This window comes from Arachis ipaensis, chromosome B09 (assembly GCF_000816755.2).
Source record: "Arachis ipaensis cultivar K30076 chromosome B09, Araip1.1, whole genome shotgun sequence".
In the NCBI taxonomy this organism is placed as follows: domain Eukaryota; kingdom Viridiplantae; phylum Streptophyta; class Magnoliopsida; order Fabales; family Fabaceae; genus Arachis; species Arachis ipaensis.
Window position 1 is genome coordinate 81,210,794 of NC_029793.2, and position 18,581 is coordinate 81,229,374.

At 41.5% G+C, this 18,581-nt stretch overlaps 1 protein-coding gene across 1 annotated transcript; it reads right to left on the bottom strand.

Moving 5' to 3' along the window:
* On the bottom strand, positions 7,463-8,596 carry LOC107615633. Its single transcript, XM_016317681.1, has 2 exons — positions 7,970-8,596; positions 7,463-7,915 (listed from the first exon to the last, which is right to left on the bottom strand). Exons 1-2 carry the CDS (start codon positions 8,594-8,596, stop codon positions 7,463-7,465), a joined length of 1,080 nt encoding a protein of 359 aa, XP_016173167.1.

Genomic DNA, 18,581 nt, shown 5'->3' on the forward strand with positions numbered 1-18,581 from the left:
AGATTCCGGAGATGCCTCAAATGCACGTTCCTCCACAAAACTATTGGGAGCAAATCAACACCTCCCTAGGAGAATTGAGTTCCAATATGGGACAACTAAGGGTGGAACATCAAGAGCACTCCATCATGCTTCATGAAATAAGAGAAGATCAAAAAGCAATGAGGGAGGAGCAACAAAGACAAGGAAGAGACATAGAAGAGCTCAAGGACATCATTGGTTCCTCAAGAAGGAAACGCCACCATCACTAAGGTGAATTCATTCCTTGTTCTTGTTTCCTCTGTTTTTTGTTTCTATGTTGTGTGCTTATCTGTGTTTGTGTCTTTATTACATGATCATTAGTAGTAGTAACTTTGTCTTAAAGATATGAATGTCCTATGAATCCATCACCTCTCTTAAATGAAAAATGTTTTAATTCAAAAAAACAAGAAGTACATGAGTTTCGAATTTATCCTTGAACTTAGCTTAATTATATTGATGTGGTGACAATGCTTCTTGTTTTCTGAATGTATGCTTGAACAGTGCATATGTCTTTTGAAGTTGTTGTTTAAGAATGTTAAATATGTTGGCTCTTGAAAGAATGATGACTAGGAGACATGTTATTTGATAAGCTGAAAAATCATAAAAATGATTCTTGAAGCAAGAAAAAGCAGCAAAGAACAAAGCTTGCAGAAAAAAAAAAAGCAGAAAAGCCAAAAGCTCTTAAAACCAAAAGGCAAGGGCAAATAAAAAGGATCCCAAGGCTTTAAGCATCAGTGGATAGGAGGGCCTAAAGGAATAAAAACCTGGTCTAAGCGGCTAAACCAAGCCGTCCCTAACCATGTGCTTGTGGCGTATAGGCATTGTTTTTAGTATGTTTTTAGTAGGATCTAGTTACTTTTAGGGATGTTTTTAATAGATTTTATGTTAAATTCACATTTCTAGACTTTACTATGAGTTTGTGTGTTTTTCTGTGATTTCAGGTATTTTCTGACTGAAATTGAAGGACTTGAGCAAAAATCAGATTCAAAGGTTGAAGAAGGACTGCTGATGCTGTTGGATTCTGACCTCCCTGCACTCAAAGTGGATTTTCTGGAGCTTCAAAACTTGAAATGGCGCGCTTCTAATTTCTTTGGAAAGTAGACATCCAGGGCTTTCCTGCAATATATAATAGTCCATACTTTGGCCAAGAATAGACGACGTAAACTGGCGTTCAACGCCAGCTTTCTACCCAAATCTGGCGTCCAGCGCCAGAAAAGGAGCCAAAACCAGAGTTGAACGCCCAAACTGGCACAAAAGCTGGCGTTCAACTCCAAGGAGAACCTCTACACGTGTAACACTCAAAGCCCAGCCCAAGCACACACCAAGTGGGCCCCGGAAGTGGATTTATGCATCAATTACTTACTCATGTAAACCCTAGTAGCTAGTTTATTATAAATAGGACCTTTTACTATTGTATTAGGCATCTTTGGTCTTAGTCTTAATCCATTGTTCATCTTTGGATTACCTTATGATCCTTTGATCATGTTTTGGGGGCTGGCCATCTCGGCCATGCCTGGACCTCTCACTTATGTATTTTTAACGGTAGAGTTTCTACACTCCATAGATTAAGGTGTGGAGCTCTGCTGTTCCTCAAAGATTAATGCAAGTACTACTGTTTTCTATTCAATTCATCTTATTTCGCTTCTAAGATATCCATTCGCACCCAAGAACGTGATGAAGGTGATGATTATGTGTGACGCTCATCACCATCTCCCCTATGAACACGTGCCTGACAAACACTTCCGTTCTACATGAAATAAGCTAGAATGAATATCTCTTAGATCTCTTAACCGGAATCTTCGTGGCGTAAGCTAGAATGATGGTGGCATTCAAGAGAATCCGGAAGGTCTAAACCTTGTCTGTGGTATTCTGAGTAGGATTCGATGAATGAATGACTGTGACGAGCTCCTAACTCGCGATTGTAGGGCATTAGTGACAGACGCAAAAGGATAGTAAATCCTATTCCAGCATGATCGAGAACCGACAGATGAATAGTCGTGCCATGACAGGGTGCGTGAGCATATTATTCACTGAGAGGATAAGATGAAGCCATTGGCAAGGGTGATGCCTCCAGATGATTAGCCGTGCCGTGACAGGGCATTGGATCATTTTTCCGAGAGATGACCGAAAGTAGCCATTGACAGTGGTGATGTATCACATAAAACCAGCCATGGAAAGGAGTAAGACTGACTGGATGAAGATAGCAGGAAAGCAGAGGTTCAGAGGAACGAAAGCATCTCCATTCGCTTATCTGAAATTCCTACCAATGAATTACATAAGTATCTCTATCCCTATTTTATTATATAATATTCGAAAACACCATTATCACTTTATATCCGCCTGACTTAGATTTGCAAGGTGACCATAGCTTGCTTCATACCAACAATCTCCGTGGGATTCGACCCTTACTCACGTAAGGTATTACTTGGACGACCCAGTGCACTTGCTGGTTAGTTGTATCGAAGTTGTGACAAATTATGAATGTGTAATCACGATTACGCGTACGAAGTTGCTCACGTGCCAGGAATAGTTTGAGCCTGGACATCACAATTTCGTGCACCAGTCCCATTGTTTCATCTGCTCCCATAGTTGACTTACATCTTCTCTCAAGTGCTTGATATCTCCTTACATTTGGTGAAGGTTTCCCTGCATTTTCCCCATTGAAGCCTTCAGGGAATTATGAATATGGTGCTGGTAGTTGTGGGAATGGTGCTTGGACATAAGCTTCTTCTTGTTGTGGTGGCCCTTGTGGTCTTGGTACATGAGCTCTTTGCTCCCTTGCTCTTTGTAGTGGGTTAATGGCCACCACCTTCTCTAACTTTTTGGCTGTGATTGGTTTGTCCTGCTCCACTAATATTTCATCAATTACTTTCTCCACTCTAGCCTCATCACAAAGCCTTTGAATGATGCTTGGGAATGCAAGTCTTGTGCTATCCTTGGTGCTCTTCAGTACCCTGTGAATGTTGTTTGCAATCATCTCCTCCACATTGATGTTTTTCCCTTTCATGATGATGTAGATTAGTACAGGTCTTTCCAAAGTAACCTCTGAAGTGTTGGAGGTGGGGTTAAGGGATCTCATCACAAAGTCTAGCCACCCTCTAGCTTGAGAGCACAAGTCTCTCCTTCTTAGCTGGTTTGGCCTTCCATCTTTGTCATTGATCCATTGTACATTAAGGTACAAATCTCGTTCAGAATCTTATCAAATCCAGGATCAAGTTGCTTTACCCTTTCTTCATAGCTCCTGGTTGAGCTTGTTCACCTCACCTCTAACATCCTTTCCAAGTTTGCAGGGCTATAATCAATGTTCTTCCCCCTCACAAAGCTTTGGTAGTCATACTTTTACCCTAGTTGAGGGACAACATTGGCATAGAATTTCCTTACTAGGCTCTCCACCACTTTCTTTGGTGGGTTACAAAGGATAGCCCAGCCTCTATTGTTGATCTCAATGGTGATCTCCCTGTGTTCATCCTTTCCTAGATGGAAGCCAACCTCAGGAATAATTTGCCTCTCACTTACCCACCCATAAAATTGGTTTTGGTGGAAGAATAAGAGAAACTTGAACTCGTTGTAGCTTGATGAACCAGAGCTAGCTTCCTTAGTCTTTCTTTTCTTTGATCCAGTGGCCTTTGGTGGTGCCATTCGGATGTGGTTAAGGAAGTTAAAAAGGTGATGAAAAGTTGAAGAATGAAGGAAAAGGAAGAAAGCAAATTGAAGGTTTGCTCCAACACCAAATTTAGGACTTGATTGTCCCAATCAAGAAACAAGAAAGAAAGATGGAAAGAAGGTAAGAAGGAAAGGAAGTCAAGAAAGAGAGATGGGAGAGTAAAGGTGTCGTATGAGAGGAGTCTAAAGTGTGAAGAAGAGGGTTGGGTGAGTGCATTATATAGAGGAGGGGGGATCTGGAAGGTGTGAATTGGGTGAAAAGTTTTAAAGCTTTCACACTTGAGAGTGGCGCCCAGCGTGGGGAGTGGCGCCAAACCCCACCTGTTCAGCTTTCTTCTGAATTTTGAGTTCCAAAGTGTGAAGTACACTTTGACTCCTTGACTTGATGAGTGATCAATGTCATGTGGGTCCTACTTCTCTCCTGAAAATTCAGTCATAAACCCTCATTAGTGATTAGAAAAATTACTTCATATTCTTCCAGTTAAAAGGCATTTAATAGGTGTCTTTTGGACACCAAACTTAAATTCATTGTATATAGTAATCGGTCTCATGATTGGACTTTATTTTGTACGTTATGAGTGGAATAAATTTAATTCTTTGACACTCTTCTACTTCTATTTCATATGTATACAATAAAATGACTGTTTTATGCACCTACCAACTTACTAATTGCCTATACGTATGGATCTCTTATGGTGGTGGCCACACCAAACTTAAATTTGGGCTTACTCCCAAGATTAATTCAATTGTTTTGATGTAAGCTCAAATTAAGTGGGTTAGTGGCCACACCAAACTTAGCTTTTTAGCTAGTTTCTCAGCCCAATTAATCAACCTCATATAGAATAGTATGCAAGGTTGTATTGCCAGCAAGCTAGAAAAACTTGTAATATTCAAAGCAAGGAAACTATCAACTAATTAACTAACAACTGAAACTGAAAATTAAACAATCTAACTGACTAAACATAAAGTACTCTAGAAAGCATGAAATTGAAAGGATATGAGTGTTGGGGTGCCTCCCAACTAGTGCTTCTTTAACGTTATTAGCTTGACGATCTTTCCTCTTTAGTTGAGGTTATAGTTCACTATTTGCTCATCCAATGAGTCCCCCAAGTAGTGCTTAAGCCTGTGATTATTGACAGTGAAAGTCCTCTATGTTTTGTCATCCATAAGTTTCACATGACCATAAGGGGAAGCCTTGATGACTGTAAATGGGCCAGACTATCTTGACTTCAACTTCCCTGGGAAAAACTTGAGCCTTGAGTTGTACAATAGCACTTTTTGACCTTCTACAAACTCCCTTGCTAGCTTTTGATCATGACATTTCTTTGCTTTCTCCTTGTAAATCTTGGCATTTTCATAAGCTTGAGATCTGAATTCATCTAACTCATTGAACTGCAGCAATCTTCTTTCCCCAGTAGCTTGATTATCAAAGTTCAACATCTTTAGAGACCAAAATGCTCTATGTTCAAGCTCTACTGGTAGATGACAAGCCTTTTCAGACACCAATTAGTATGGAGACATGCCAATGGGTGTCTTAAAAGCTGTCCTATAAGCACATAGTGCATCATCTAGCTTCTTGGACCAGTCTTTTCTTAAGTTCCCAATAGTATTTTCAAGGATTCTCTTCAGCTCTCTATTTGAAATTTCAACTTGACCATTGGGTTGTCGATGGTAAGGGGTAGATACCTTGTGCTTAACACCATATTTGAAGAGGAGTGTCTCAAGTTGCTTGTTGCAAAAGTGAGTTTCTCCATCACTTATAAGAGCTATTGGAACCCCAAACCAGATAAATATGTTCTTCCTCAAAACGTTTATCACCACTTTGTTGTCATTTGTTGACGTAGCTATGACCTCTACCCATTTAGACACATAGTCCACAGTGACCAATATGTAATTGTTTGAGTATGAGGTTGGGAATGGTCCCATGAAATCAATACCCCATACATCAAACAACTCTAACTCCATTATGAATCTTTGTGGCATTTCATTTTTCTTGGGTAAGTTGCCAGCTCTTTGACATTCATTGCACCTTGTCACAAACTCCTTTGCATCTTTGAATGTTGTAGGCCAAAATAATCTACATTGCAACACCTTGGTTGCAGTCCTTTCTCCACTAAAATGACCTCCATATGTGGATCAATGGCAATGCCAAACGACCTCTTCTTAGAATCCCATCAGCACACTTCTTGAAGAGGTAAGGCTCATCCCAAATATAGTGCTTGACATCATTGATGAGCTTTCTTCTCATATGCTTATTGATGTTGGAAGGTAACTCTCCTATGGCCTTGAAGTTTGCTATATCTGTGAATCATGGAGCTTCTTGAATCATCATCAATTGTTCATCCGAAAAACTCTCATTCACCCCAGGGCTATATGCTTTATCCCCTTCATGTGGGATCCTTGATAGGTGGTCAGCCACCTTGTTCTCTACTCCACTTCTATCTTTAATCTCAATATTAAACTCTTGGAGTAACAAAATCCATCTTATTAGTCTAGGCTTGTATTCTTGCTTGGTTAGCAAGTATTTAAGAGCTGCATGGTCAGTAAACACAATGACTTTAGAACCAATGAGATATGATCTAAATTTATCAAATGCAAAGACTATAGCAAGGAGTTCTTTTTCTGTTATGGTGTAGCTTCTTTGGGCTTCATTAAGAACCTTGCTAGCATAATAGATGACATGCACTAGCTTGTCTTTCCTTTGTCCTAAGACAGCACCAATAGCTGGTCTGATGCATCACACATCAATTCAAAGGGTAAGTCCCAGCTAGGTGGTGCTATAATAGGTGCAGAGGAGAGTTTGCTTTTAAGCTCCTCAAAGGCAAGCATACATTCTCTATCAAAGATAAAAGGTACATTAGAGATAAGAAAGTTACTCAAAGGTTTGGTAATTTTTGAAAAGTCTCTAATAAACCTTCTATAAAATCCAACATGCCCGAAGAAACTCCTAATTGCTTTGACATTGCAAGGTGGGGATAATTTTTCAATCACTTCCACCTTGGCCATGTCCACCTTTATGCCTTTCTTAGAGATTTTGTGGCCAAGGACCACCCCTTCGGTGACCATAAAATGACACTTCTCCTAATTCAAAACTAGGTTAGTCTCTTGGCATCTCTTGAGCACCAAGGCAAGATGGTGTAAGCAATTAGGAAAGGAGTCACCAAACACTGAAAAAATCATCCATGAAAACCTTAATAAACCTCTCAATCATATCAGAAAAAATGGACAGCATGCACCTTTGGAATGTAGCAGGTGCATTTCACAAACCAAAGGGCATACGTCTATATCCGAAAACACTATAAGGGCAAGTGAAAGAAGTCTTCTCTTGGTCTTTAGGGTCCACTACAATTTGGCTGTAGCCTGAGTATCCATCCAACAAACCTCTCTAACATTTGATCCATGAATGGTAGAGGGAAATGGTCCTTCCTAGTGGCTTCATTGAGCTTCCGGTAGTCTATACACATGCGTCATCCAATCACTGTTCTTGTTGGTATCAATTCATTTATTTTATTTGGCACAACTGTGATTCCTTTCTTGGGAACTACTTGAACAGGGCTCACCCAAGGGCTGTCTGATATGGGGGTAAATCTCCCCTGCTTACCATAATTTCAGCACTTCTTTTTGCACCACTTCTTGCATTGAGGGGTTCAGCCTTCTTTGTGGTTGTATTGAGGGCTTTGCATCCTCCTCAAGAAGGATTTTATGCATGCACATTGAAGGGCTAATTTCCTTTAAATCTGAAAGTGTCCACCCTATGGCATCCTTGTGTTGTTTCAACACATTAATGAGCTTCTTTTCTTGTTCTACACTCAAGCTTGAGTTGATGATTACTAGATATGTATTGTTGCTTCCCAAGTAAGCATACTTCAAGCTTTGGGGGTAGGGTCTTCAACTCCAACTTTGGTGCTTCCACTTCCTTCTTGCTTGCCTTGTCCAATATGATTGAACCTTCTATGATTTCTTGTGGTAGTTCACCACCTAATGTTTGAGGATCTTGCTCCATTACTTCTTTACGTTGATCTTCTTCTAGGACTCCTTGAACTATTTTCTCCATTGTGTCCACCATTATACATTCTCCGATGGATTCCTTGGGGTAGGTCATTGCAGTGAAAACATTGAACACCATCTTTTCTTCATGTAGCCTTAGGACCAACTCTCCTTTTTGCACATTAATTATGGCCCCAGCTATAGCTAAGAATGGTCTTCCTAATATGATTGATGCATTGGCCTCTTCCTCCATATCAAGCACAACAAAGTCTGCTGGGAATATGAATTCTCCCACTTTCACCAACAAGTCTTCCACCACCCCATGAGAAAATTTGAATGTTCTATCAGCTAATTGAAGAGCCATTATTGTTGGTTTGGCCTCTTCAATTCTCATTCTTTTCATCATGGCTAAGGACATAAGATTGATGCTAGCCCCCAGATCACATAGTGATTTTTCAATGCTAATATCCCCTATGATGCAGATTTGGAAGCTCCTAGGATCTTTCATCTTTTGGGGAAGCTTCTTTTGTATGATGGCACTACATTCCTCAGTGAGCACTACAGTTTCCTTTACTCCCCAATTTCTCTTCTTTATCATGAGCTCTTTTAAGAACTTGGCATAAAATGGCATTTGCTCTAATGCTTCAGCAAAAGGGATGTTGATTTGAAGCCTCTTAAAGATCTCCAAGAACCTAGAAACCTGGCTGTCCTTCCCATCTTTTTTCAGCCTTTGTGGGTAGGGTGCTTTTGGTACATAAGGCTTTAATACTTGCTTTGGTGGGGCTGGAGTATGTATCTCTTCTTCTTGATTGATTTCTGAGTCATTTGCAACTTCTTCTTCTTGCAAATTGTGGCTTGAGGGTGTCTCCTTCACCACCTTTCCACTTCTTAGTGTGATGGCCTTGTATTTCCCTCTAGGATTGGTCATGGTATCACTTGGGAATGTGTTTGTAGGCATTGGTATTTGCTTGGATAGATATCCTAATTGTGATTCCTATTTTGAGATTGCTGCCCCTTGGTTCTTTATGTTGGATCTAGCCTCCTCTTGGATTGAATCTATCTTTTTTCAGCTTGCACTTGTCTTTCTGCAACAGTGGTTATACTCCCTGTCAATTGTGATATTGCAGCCTCCAATCTTGCAAAGTTATTGCTATTATCACATGGTTGTGGGGCTGAAGATGATACATCTTGAGAGTGGTTATTGTGTGGTTGTTGATTGGATTGGTAGGGGGCATTGTTGAATTATGTTAGGGTCTGTGGTTGTTTGATTAATGGCTGGGGTTATTGTATTGGTATTGGTTAGAGTGATATGGCTTGTGGTCTTGGGTATGGTTTTGTTGGTTTTTCCACCCAAAGTTTGGGTGGTTCTTCCGACCTGGGTTGTAAGTTTTAGCATTGGGGTCATATGGTTGTCTTGAGAAATTGTTCACATAATTGGCTTGCTCTCATTCACATTCATCCTCTGAGCTATCTCCATCCTGCATAGGTGCTTGAGCATGGATGACTGAGACTTGATTCTTCTCCATTTGCTTGGTTAGAGCTGCTAGTTGAGCTGTGATCATCTTGTTTTAAGCCAGCAGAGCATCCATAGAGTTGAGCTCCATTACTCCCCTCTTTGAGTTTCTATCAGAAGCATAGAAGTACTCATTGTCAGCCACAGTTTCTATTATGTCTATGGCCTCTTTAATTGTCTTCTTCTTGTTGAGAGAGGCTTCTGAAGAGTGATTGATAAACTCCGATTTTGTAGTTTATCTTGTGCTTATTATGGGAGATTTTATCAACATTTCTCACACTTATTCACAAGAAATGCATGGTTTTGTGTTCACTTCCCAATATTGCTCCATGATGGAAAACATGCTTATTTTAACTCAAAATTGCCGTATTTTAATTCTCTTCTATTGCCATTCGATGCCGTGATGTATTTGTTGAGTAATTTCAGGAATTATAGGGTAGGAATGACTTAGAAGAGAGGGAGAAAGTATGTACAAAAAGGGAGGAACATGAAGAATTGAAATCTTGGGAAAAGCAGCATCGGCGCGCTCGTGCACTCCACGCGCACGCGTGGATGGGATTGGCTGGAAGTGGCGCGCAAGGATGGACGCATCCGCGTGGATCAGAAAATTCCTATCGACGCGCACGCGCACTTGGCGCGCACGCGTGGAAAGTTGCACGTGACCTCATTAAAGGAAATCATGCCTGGCGATTTCTGAGGCTTATTAGGCCCAATTTCAAGCTGTTTCTGCATGGAAAAGACCCAAGGATGCTAGGGAGAAAATGGGGGATCACTCATTTTACACTAGGACATAATTTTTAGTTAGTTTTTGGTTCTTTTGTTATTCTAGAAGGAGAAACCCTTGTTCCTCTCTAGATCTAGTTTTAATTTGATCTTCCCTTGTTGATTTGTGACTTGGATCTTGTTAATTACTAGTTTTAATTATTCAATTTGAATTCCTTGTTACAATTTTGCTTATATCTTGTGATAGTTTATGAATTCTTGTCAATTGTCATTTTATACCCATTTCATGAATGTTGTGAATCTTGACTTTTTGATGTTACATTGATGATTTCTATGTTTAGCTTTGTTGTTTGGATGATCATATGTTGATAATTGTTAGTGGGTACTTGTAGATTTTAATTTAATTGCTATTTTGAACATGTCTTTTGTTAATGCTTACCAAGTGTTTGATGAATTGTTTACTTTGATTATAGAGTAGTCTTCTTTACTCTTGGCCTAGGTCAAGGGAATTGGGTAAACTTGAGTCATTGGGTCTAATGGATTTGATGATTTGGGAGCCCTAGGTGGTCAATTTGATACTCATTGACGCCAACCCACTACTAATCTAATTAGTAGGTAGGTTGGGACTTATGGGTTGATGTGATCAAAGCCATTTGACATGCTTCAAGTCTAAGAGTAGATATCACGTACTTAAGACTTTGAGAGTAGACTTAATGAGCTTGGTTCCTCATAATTGTCAAGATATAGTTGTTAGACAAGGATGGTGGCCCTAATTCCCAAGCCTAGCCAAGAGTTGCTTTTATTATTCATATTTGAAAATCAATTTCCTCAACCAATTGCTTTAGTTGTAGTTACTTGTTTGGGTTATAATAAGATTAAGTGGAATGTTGTTTATTCATTGAAGTTGCTCATGTTTTGCTTAGTTAATTGAACTAGTTGTTGCATTTTAAGATTACTTGCTTGTTAAGATTCCCATTTATTTTCATGCTCATAACTCACAACCCCAGATTTCTAACCAATGTTGAAGCACATGTTTGCCCATTCCTTGTGAGATGACCTAAGGTTTGAATACTTCGGTTATTTCTATTGGGGTTGAACTTGTGACAACCAGATCCCTCTTCTAAATTTGACCCCTGAGGATTGTTGTTGGTAGAGCTATACTTGCAACGCGACCTTATTGGAGAAAATCTTTACCAATACACCCTTGGGGCGCCTGTCAAATTTTTGGCGCCGTTGCCGGGGAATGGTTGCAACATATGCCTTGATATTGGTTATGTGAATATGTGAATATTGTAGATAGTTTACTTCTTTCAATACTTAGCCATAGTTTAGATTTCTTTTACATTTGTGCTATGACTTTCAAGTTTGATGACTCGGTCTTAACCGAATTCTAGCTTAGCCAATTTTGATCCCGAGATCGAAAGAACTTTGTTACACACTTATCTAGTTAGACGGCGGTTGAATTACACGCCTAGTACTTCGGCCTCTCTTGAGGAAAATACCGAATCACTAGACGTTACCGAGAGTGACTTGGAGTCTGTTACTTCCTATTCTTCTGTTGGCACTACTAATACATCTTTGCATCCTACAGGTGAGCCACACATGGTGGAGCTACGCCAGATCATTTTGCATGAGCAAGGAGCTCCGGATATCATACTTCAACCGTTGCAAGCAAGGTATCCTAACCTTGATCCAAACTTTGAGTTGAAGAGTAGCTTGATACATCTACTTCCTAAGTATCATGGGTTGCCGGGTCAAGACCCCATCCGACCTTTGAAGGATTTTCAAGTTGCTTGTTCTACGGCTCGAAGGCATAGAGCCGATGAGGTAGCTATCATGGTTTTTTCCTTCCCCTTCTCTCTTGAAGCGCAAGCAAAAACATGGTTCTATTCGCTACTAGATGAGATTGTGACTAATTGGGATTTCTTGAGAAGAGAGTTTCTTGATAAATTCTTTCCATCAGAGAAGACCGACTACATCCGGAAAGAGATTTCGGGCATAATGCAAAGAGACCAAGAGAGTTTGTACGAGTATTGGTCTCGGTTCAAGAAGCTATTGGAGTCATGTCCACACCACGAAATGACCACTAACTTGCTCATTAGCTACTTTACTGGAGGTCTTTGTACGGAGGATAGAAGATTGCTCACCACTTCTAGTGGTGGTTCCCTTTTGAAAAACAAGACGGAGGGAGAAGCTTGGAATTTGATAAAGGATGTTATCGAATCTACACAACACACAAGAGTGAGAAGTAATCCTCTCAAGGGTGTAGTAGAACCATCCCCTTCCGAATCAAGTCTAACCAAAGCACTTGGAGATATGACCACCATCCTCACACAAATCCAAAGGGATCAAAAGGAATACTACTCCATCAAAGCCGTCCAAGCCCCACCTCCGGTTGCTCAACTTGAAGGCCCTCCTAGAATTTGTGGTTTGTGCTCTAGCACCACACATTACACCGACCAATGCCATCAAATTCAAGAGGAACATGCCCTTGTGGTGGCCAATGTGAATTACAACAACCGTCCACCCTACCCTTCTCAAGGTCAAAACAATTACCATCAAGGTGGTAATCAACATCAAGGGTGGAGGGATAATGCACAAGGAAGCAATCAAAACCAAAAATGGAACAACTCTCCTTCTCATCACAACAACAACCAATCTTCATCCCAATACCACCACAACAACACCAACTACCAAGCCAACCAAAGCCACTCCAACCAAAACCAAAACAACTACACCAAGTACCAAGCACCACACCATAGACAACAAAACCAAAACCAAACTCCTCCATCATCCAACAATCAAGTTGAAGAGCTTAGAGCCGCTATGGAAAAACGAGATGAGAGCAACAAGGCTCAATTTAATGCCTTGAGTACCCAATTGGCTAACTTCACCAACTTACTTTCAAAGATGAACATGTCAAACCAACCACCAAACCCCAATAACAACACTAACCAACCCTCAAGTTCTTCTAACCTTCCATCCCAACCCCAACCAAATCCAAGAGGCGGTCTCAACGCCATCACTCTACGGTCGGGGACTACATTAGAAGAGATACCTCCAAGGGTCATGGGAGAAATTCATGAGGAAGAGGTAGTTGTTGAAGCTCCACATAAAGAAGGGGTGGTAGACAAAAGACATGAGGAAGAAGGAGTAAACCTCAAGGAACCCAAGAGGAAAGCCATAGTGGATGAGTCTGTTCCTATTCCATTTCCTTCCATGGTGAAGAAGGCAAAGAAAACACCGGAGTTTGATTTGAACATGCTTCAAGTGTTCAAAAAGGTTGAGGTAACCATACCACTCCTTAATGCTATTCAACAAATTCCAAAGTATACAAAATTTTTGAAAGACTTGTGTACACACAAGGATAGGATAGGAGAATTGGAGACATTATCCTTGGGTAGTTCAATTTCTTCCTTGATGGAACCTATTCCAAGAAAATGTGGTGACCCTGGACCGTGCTTAATGTCTTGTTGTATTGGCGGATAAACCTTTCATGATTGTATGTGTGACTTAGGAGCCTGTGTTAGCATCATGCCGCTTTCTATTTATATGCGGTTGAATTTAGCTCCATTGAAGAAATCGGCGGCGAGGTTTGCCTTAGCTGATAAAAGTGTGATTACAGTGATGGGGATAGCGGAAGATGTACTCGTGGCAATTAAGGATTTGGTTTTTCTGGTTGACTTTTACATCCTTGAAATGCCTCCAGCAGAAAATAGAAGCTCATCCTCCGTTCTACTTGGTAGACCCTTCCTCAAAACCTCCAAATTCAAGTTAGATGCCTTCACCGGTGTATATTCCTTTGGGGTTGGAGACAAGACTATCAAGTTCAATTTAGAAGAAGCCATGAAACATCCTCCCGAAGAACATTCCATGCTCCGATGTAATGTAATTGATGAAGTGGTAGCGGAAGTGCAAGAAGAAGACCATGACAAGTTGTGCTACCCCATTGTTGAGGAGACAGATGACCAAGAGGATGAACATGAGGAAGTTATCAAGAATGAATCCCATGAGCTTGATGAAAAGAAACCTCATCTTGAGATAAAAAGTGAACTGAAGCCCCTTCCATCTCATTTGAAATATGCTTTCTTAGAGGACAACCAAAGGTTTTCGGTCATTATTGCTAGTGAGCTCTCAAGTGAAGAAGAGGGAAAGCTCCTAGATGTTCTAAGAAAGTACAAGAAAGTAATAGGATGGAGCCTAGCGGATATTGTGGGAATTGACCTCCGCAAGTGCATGCATAGGATATTTCTCCAAGATGGAGCCAAGCCGGTTAGGCAACCGCAAAGGAGGCTCAACCCAACCATCCTTGATGTAGTGAAGAAAGAGGTCACCTGATTACTGGATGCGGATATCATATACCCAATTTCCGACAGTAAGTGGGTGAGCCCGGTTCAAGTTGTTCCCAAGAAGTTGGGCATCACAATGGTCAAGAAAGACGACGGTGAATTGGTCACTAAAAGAGTCCAAAATGCATGGCGAGTATGTATTGACTACAGAAGATTGAACGCTGCCACACGAAAAGACCATTACCCCTTACCCTTCATCGATCAGATGCTAGACTGCTTGTCAGGTAAATCTCACTACTGTTTTCTTGATGGATTTACTGGCTACTTCCAGATACATATTGCTCCTGAAGATCAGGAGAAGACCACGTTTACTTGTCCATTTGGCACCTTTGCCTATAAAAGGATGCCATTTGGACTATGTAACGCACCCGCTACTTTTCAGCGGTGCATGACGAGTGTCTTCTCCGATCTAATGGAGAATTGTCTGGAAGTTTTTATGAACGACTTCAGCGTTTATGGTACTTCATTCGATTTTTGTTTAGAGAGCTTGGCCAAGGTCCTGGCTAGATGTGTTGACACTAACCTTGTCTTAAATTTTGAAAAATGTCACTTTATGGTACAACAAGGTATAGTGTTAGGACATGTAGTATCTCATGAAGGCATTTCTGTCGACCTGGCCAAGGTCTATGTTATTACTACTTTGCCTCACCCCTTATCCGTGAGGGAGGTCCGCTCATTTTTGGGACATGCAGGATTCTATAGGTGCTTTATCAAGGACTTCAGCAAGATTGCTTTGCCATTGTCGCGCCTACTCCAAAAAGATGTGGATTTTGAGTTTGATAGTGAACGCGTAAAAGCTTTTGAAGAGCTAAGGAGAGTTCTTACCACGGCACCAATTGTGCGAGGCCCCAACTGGATGTTGCCATTTGAGATAATGTGCGATGCGTCAAACCATACTGTGGGTGCCGCGCTTGCACAGCGCGATGGTAAACTCCCTTATGTCATTGTTTACTCTTCTAAGACACTAGATGCAGCACAATCCAACTATACCACTACTGAAAAAGAACTTCTAGCTATTGTTCATGCTTTAGATAAGTTCAGATCTTATTTGCTAGGTTCAAAGATAGTGGTATACACGGATCATGCAGCTTTAAAGTACTTATTGACAAAGAATGAGTCAAAACCTAGACTCATACGTTGGATCTTGCTTTTGCAAGAATTTGACATTGAGATTAGGGACCGGAGTGGATCTCAAAACCTGGTTGCGGATCATTTAAGCTGCATTGAGAATTTAAAAACTGATCCATTTCCGATCAATGACTCATTCCTATTGGATAGTTTGCATGCTGTGTCGGATAGCTTTCCTTGGTTTACCCCAATGGCGAACTACTTGGTTGCAAGAATCTTCCCTCCCAACTTTTCGAAAAACCAAAGGGACAAGTTGAGGAGTGATTCCAAACACTATATTTGGGATGACCCTCACTTATGGAAGAGGGGCATGGACCAAGTAATTCGAAGATGCGTCCTGAAATCCGAATTCCAACCAGTTCTTGAAACTTGTCATTCGTCCGAATGTGTTGGCCACTTTGGCCCACAAAGGACCGCTAAAAAAGTGTTGGATTATGGATTCTGGTGGCCAACCTTATTCAAGGATGCTAACCGGTTATGTGTGTCTTGCCATCAGTGTCAGAAGTTAGGAAACGCATCCCAAAGGGATGAAATGCCTCAGCAACCTATGTTATTCTGTGAGATATTTGATGTATGGGGCATTGACTTTATGGGACCATTTCCCAACTCTAGTGGGTATCTGTATATTCTGTTAGCGGTTGACTACGTGTCAAAGTGGGTAGAGGCCGTACCTCCCCGCCTTGATGACGCCAATGCCGTTGTTTCTTTCATAAGGAATCACATTGTATGCCGTTATGGGTCGCCACGAGCAATCGTGAGCGACCAATGATCCCACTTTTGTAACAGGAAGGTAGAAGCATTGCTCAAGCACTATGGAGTGTCGCATAAGGTTGCCACTGCTTATCATCCGCAAACAAATGGACAAGCGGAAGTGTCCAACCGGGAAATCAAGAGAATCTTGGAGAAAGTGGTCAATCCGCAAAGAAAGGATTGGAGCCTCCGGTTAGGAGATGCATTATGGGCGTATATAACGGCCTACAAGACTCCGATAGGGATGAGTCCTTTCCGGATCGTCTATGGTAAGGCATGCCACCTCCCGGTGGAGATTGAGCATCGAGCCTATTGGGCGGTAAAGCAGTGCAACATGGATCTAGCCAAGTCGGGTGAAGCTAGGAAGCTACAACTAGAGGAGCTTGAATGTTTGAGGAATGAGTCATATGAGAATGCCCGAATCTATAAGGAAAAGACTAAAGCATTCCATGACCATCACATCTGGAAGAAGGACTTTTAAGAAGGTGCTGAGGTCCTCCTCTACAACTCAAGGCTCCGATTTATGCCTGGCTAGCTCCGCTCTAGATGGGAAGGACCTTTCAGGGTGAAGGAGATGAAGCCCTACGGAGTGGTGGAATTGTTTGATCCCAAGAGTGAAGCAACTTTCAAGGTGAATGGACATAGAGTGAAGAAGTATCATGGTTGCATGCCCCCAAGAGAGCTAGAGGTGTACATATTGGAGGATGCACCAAGGAGAGAGGAAGCTTAAGAAAAGGATCGTCCAACTAAAGGACGTTAAAGAAAAGTGCTTGGTGGGAGGCACCCCACCGTGGTAAGATCTTCCTTATTTATACCACCTTATTTGTATTCTTAGTTTCTTCTGAATTTTGTGATCTTTTGATGATTGATAGAGTGCATAGGAATGCTAGCTTTGTTGCTTTTGTTGGATAGATAGGATGTTCATGTAGATAGGATGAGAAAAGGATAAAGAAAACAAAAATTTTTCTTTGAAGAAGAGCACCGACGCGCCAGCGCACAGTGCGCGCGCGCGCCGGTAGCAAAATTCCACTCTTGGGCCAAAAACCCGAGAGTCATGCCCACTTCATGCCCAACTCGTGCTAGGCACCCACGCGTACGCGTACATGCCGCCTGCGCGCACCCTGGCAATTTAACCATCGACGCGCCAGCGCACGGTGCGCGCGCGTGCCGATGGAGATATGTGGACTCTCTGGTACAAAAACTAGAGAGTTGTGCCACAATTGGGCTAACCTTGTGCCAAAACCCACGCGTCCGCGCGTAATACGCGTCCGCGTCAGTTGCGAAACACCTCAAGCACGCGTCCGTGCAAGGTGCGCGTTCGCGCGCCTGCTTCTATGATTCACTCCGGTACAAAAACCAGAGACTTGAGCCAACTTTGTGCCACTTTTGTGCCTGAGGCACAACCTCTCTCGCGTGCGCGCGCCACTGACGTGCACGCGCCATCTGCTAGCACCCTCACCGACACGCCAGCGCACCTTGCGCGCGCGCGCCGGTTGCGCGAGTCAGTTTAATACCTTCGCGCCCTGCCCTGTTTTTCTTTCTCTCAACCCTTTCTCTTCCTTAGTTTCTTTTTCTTTTCATCCATCATTTCCCTTCTCTTCTTCTTCTTCCACAATCCATCACTACTGTCTCCGGCCACTCACCGGTGACAACCACTCTTTTCTTGTAGCACTACACTTCTCCTATTTCTCTCTCATCTTCACAAAAGAAGATTCAACCTTGTTCCTTCATACTCATCAAGGTTTTGCTTTTTCCATTCCTTTACTTCCATTTTTCCTTGCATTGTTTCTTCTAATTAGATGCTTCTTATTACTTTACCTAGTTTCTCTTTTACTTGCATGATGATGTTTCTTGCTCTTTGTTTGCTTATTTTTTCTTTTTCCTTATTTCTCCATAGATGTTGAATTTGAGCTTAATTTGCATTAATAGATCTTTTGTCATTCTTTCTCTAACCTTTGCCTTTGTGTGATGTTTATGTGATGATTGATGTTCTATTTTGCACTTTGAATTGGTTAGTATCTCATAATTGCTCATTACTTGATTATTTCACGCCAAGTGTTTGAGAAAATGCACATATACCATTTTGGCTCCATTTAACCATATACTTTTCAATTGGTGCTCCCTCCTCATTCACTTGCTTTCTCTTAAATGCATTGAGTCTAATTTGTGTGCTTAAAGTTGATACTTGCCAATTAGATATTAATTGAACATGACTTGCTCTTTATTATGGATGCTTGAGACTACTCTTCTCATGCCATTGCATACTTTACTTCCTCTTGCATCCCATGCCAAGTGTTATGACCCTTGCTTTTACATTCACCATAGGCACCACAAGTCACTTGCATGTTTTCGCTAAATTGATTCTTGGGTTTAATGTTTTCCTTCCTTCTCCTCCTTTTTAGGATGGCCACCAAGAAAGGCAAGGAGATATCTCCAAAGAAACCAGCCGC

What these genes read in the sequence shown, in the direction of transcription:
- LOC107615633 (XM_016317681.1), bottom strand. Translation starts at nt 8,596, where the DNA reads ATGACCAATCCTAGAGGGAAATACAAGGCCATCACACTAAGAAGTGGA. An exon ending in GGGTGGTGGAAGACTTGTTG is followed by an intron (nt 7,916 to 7,969) that starts GTGAAAGTGGGA and finishes CTTGATATGGAG; the next exon opens with GAAGAGGCCAATGCATCAAT.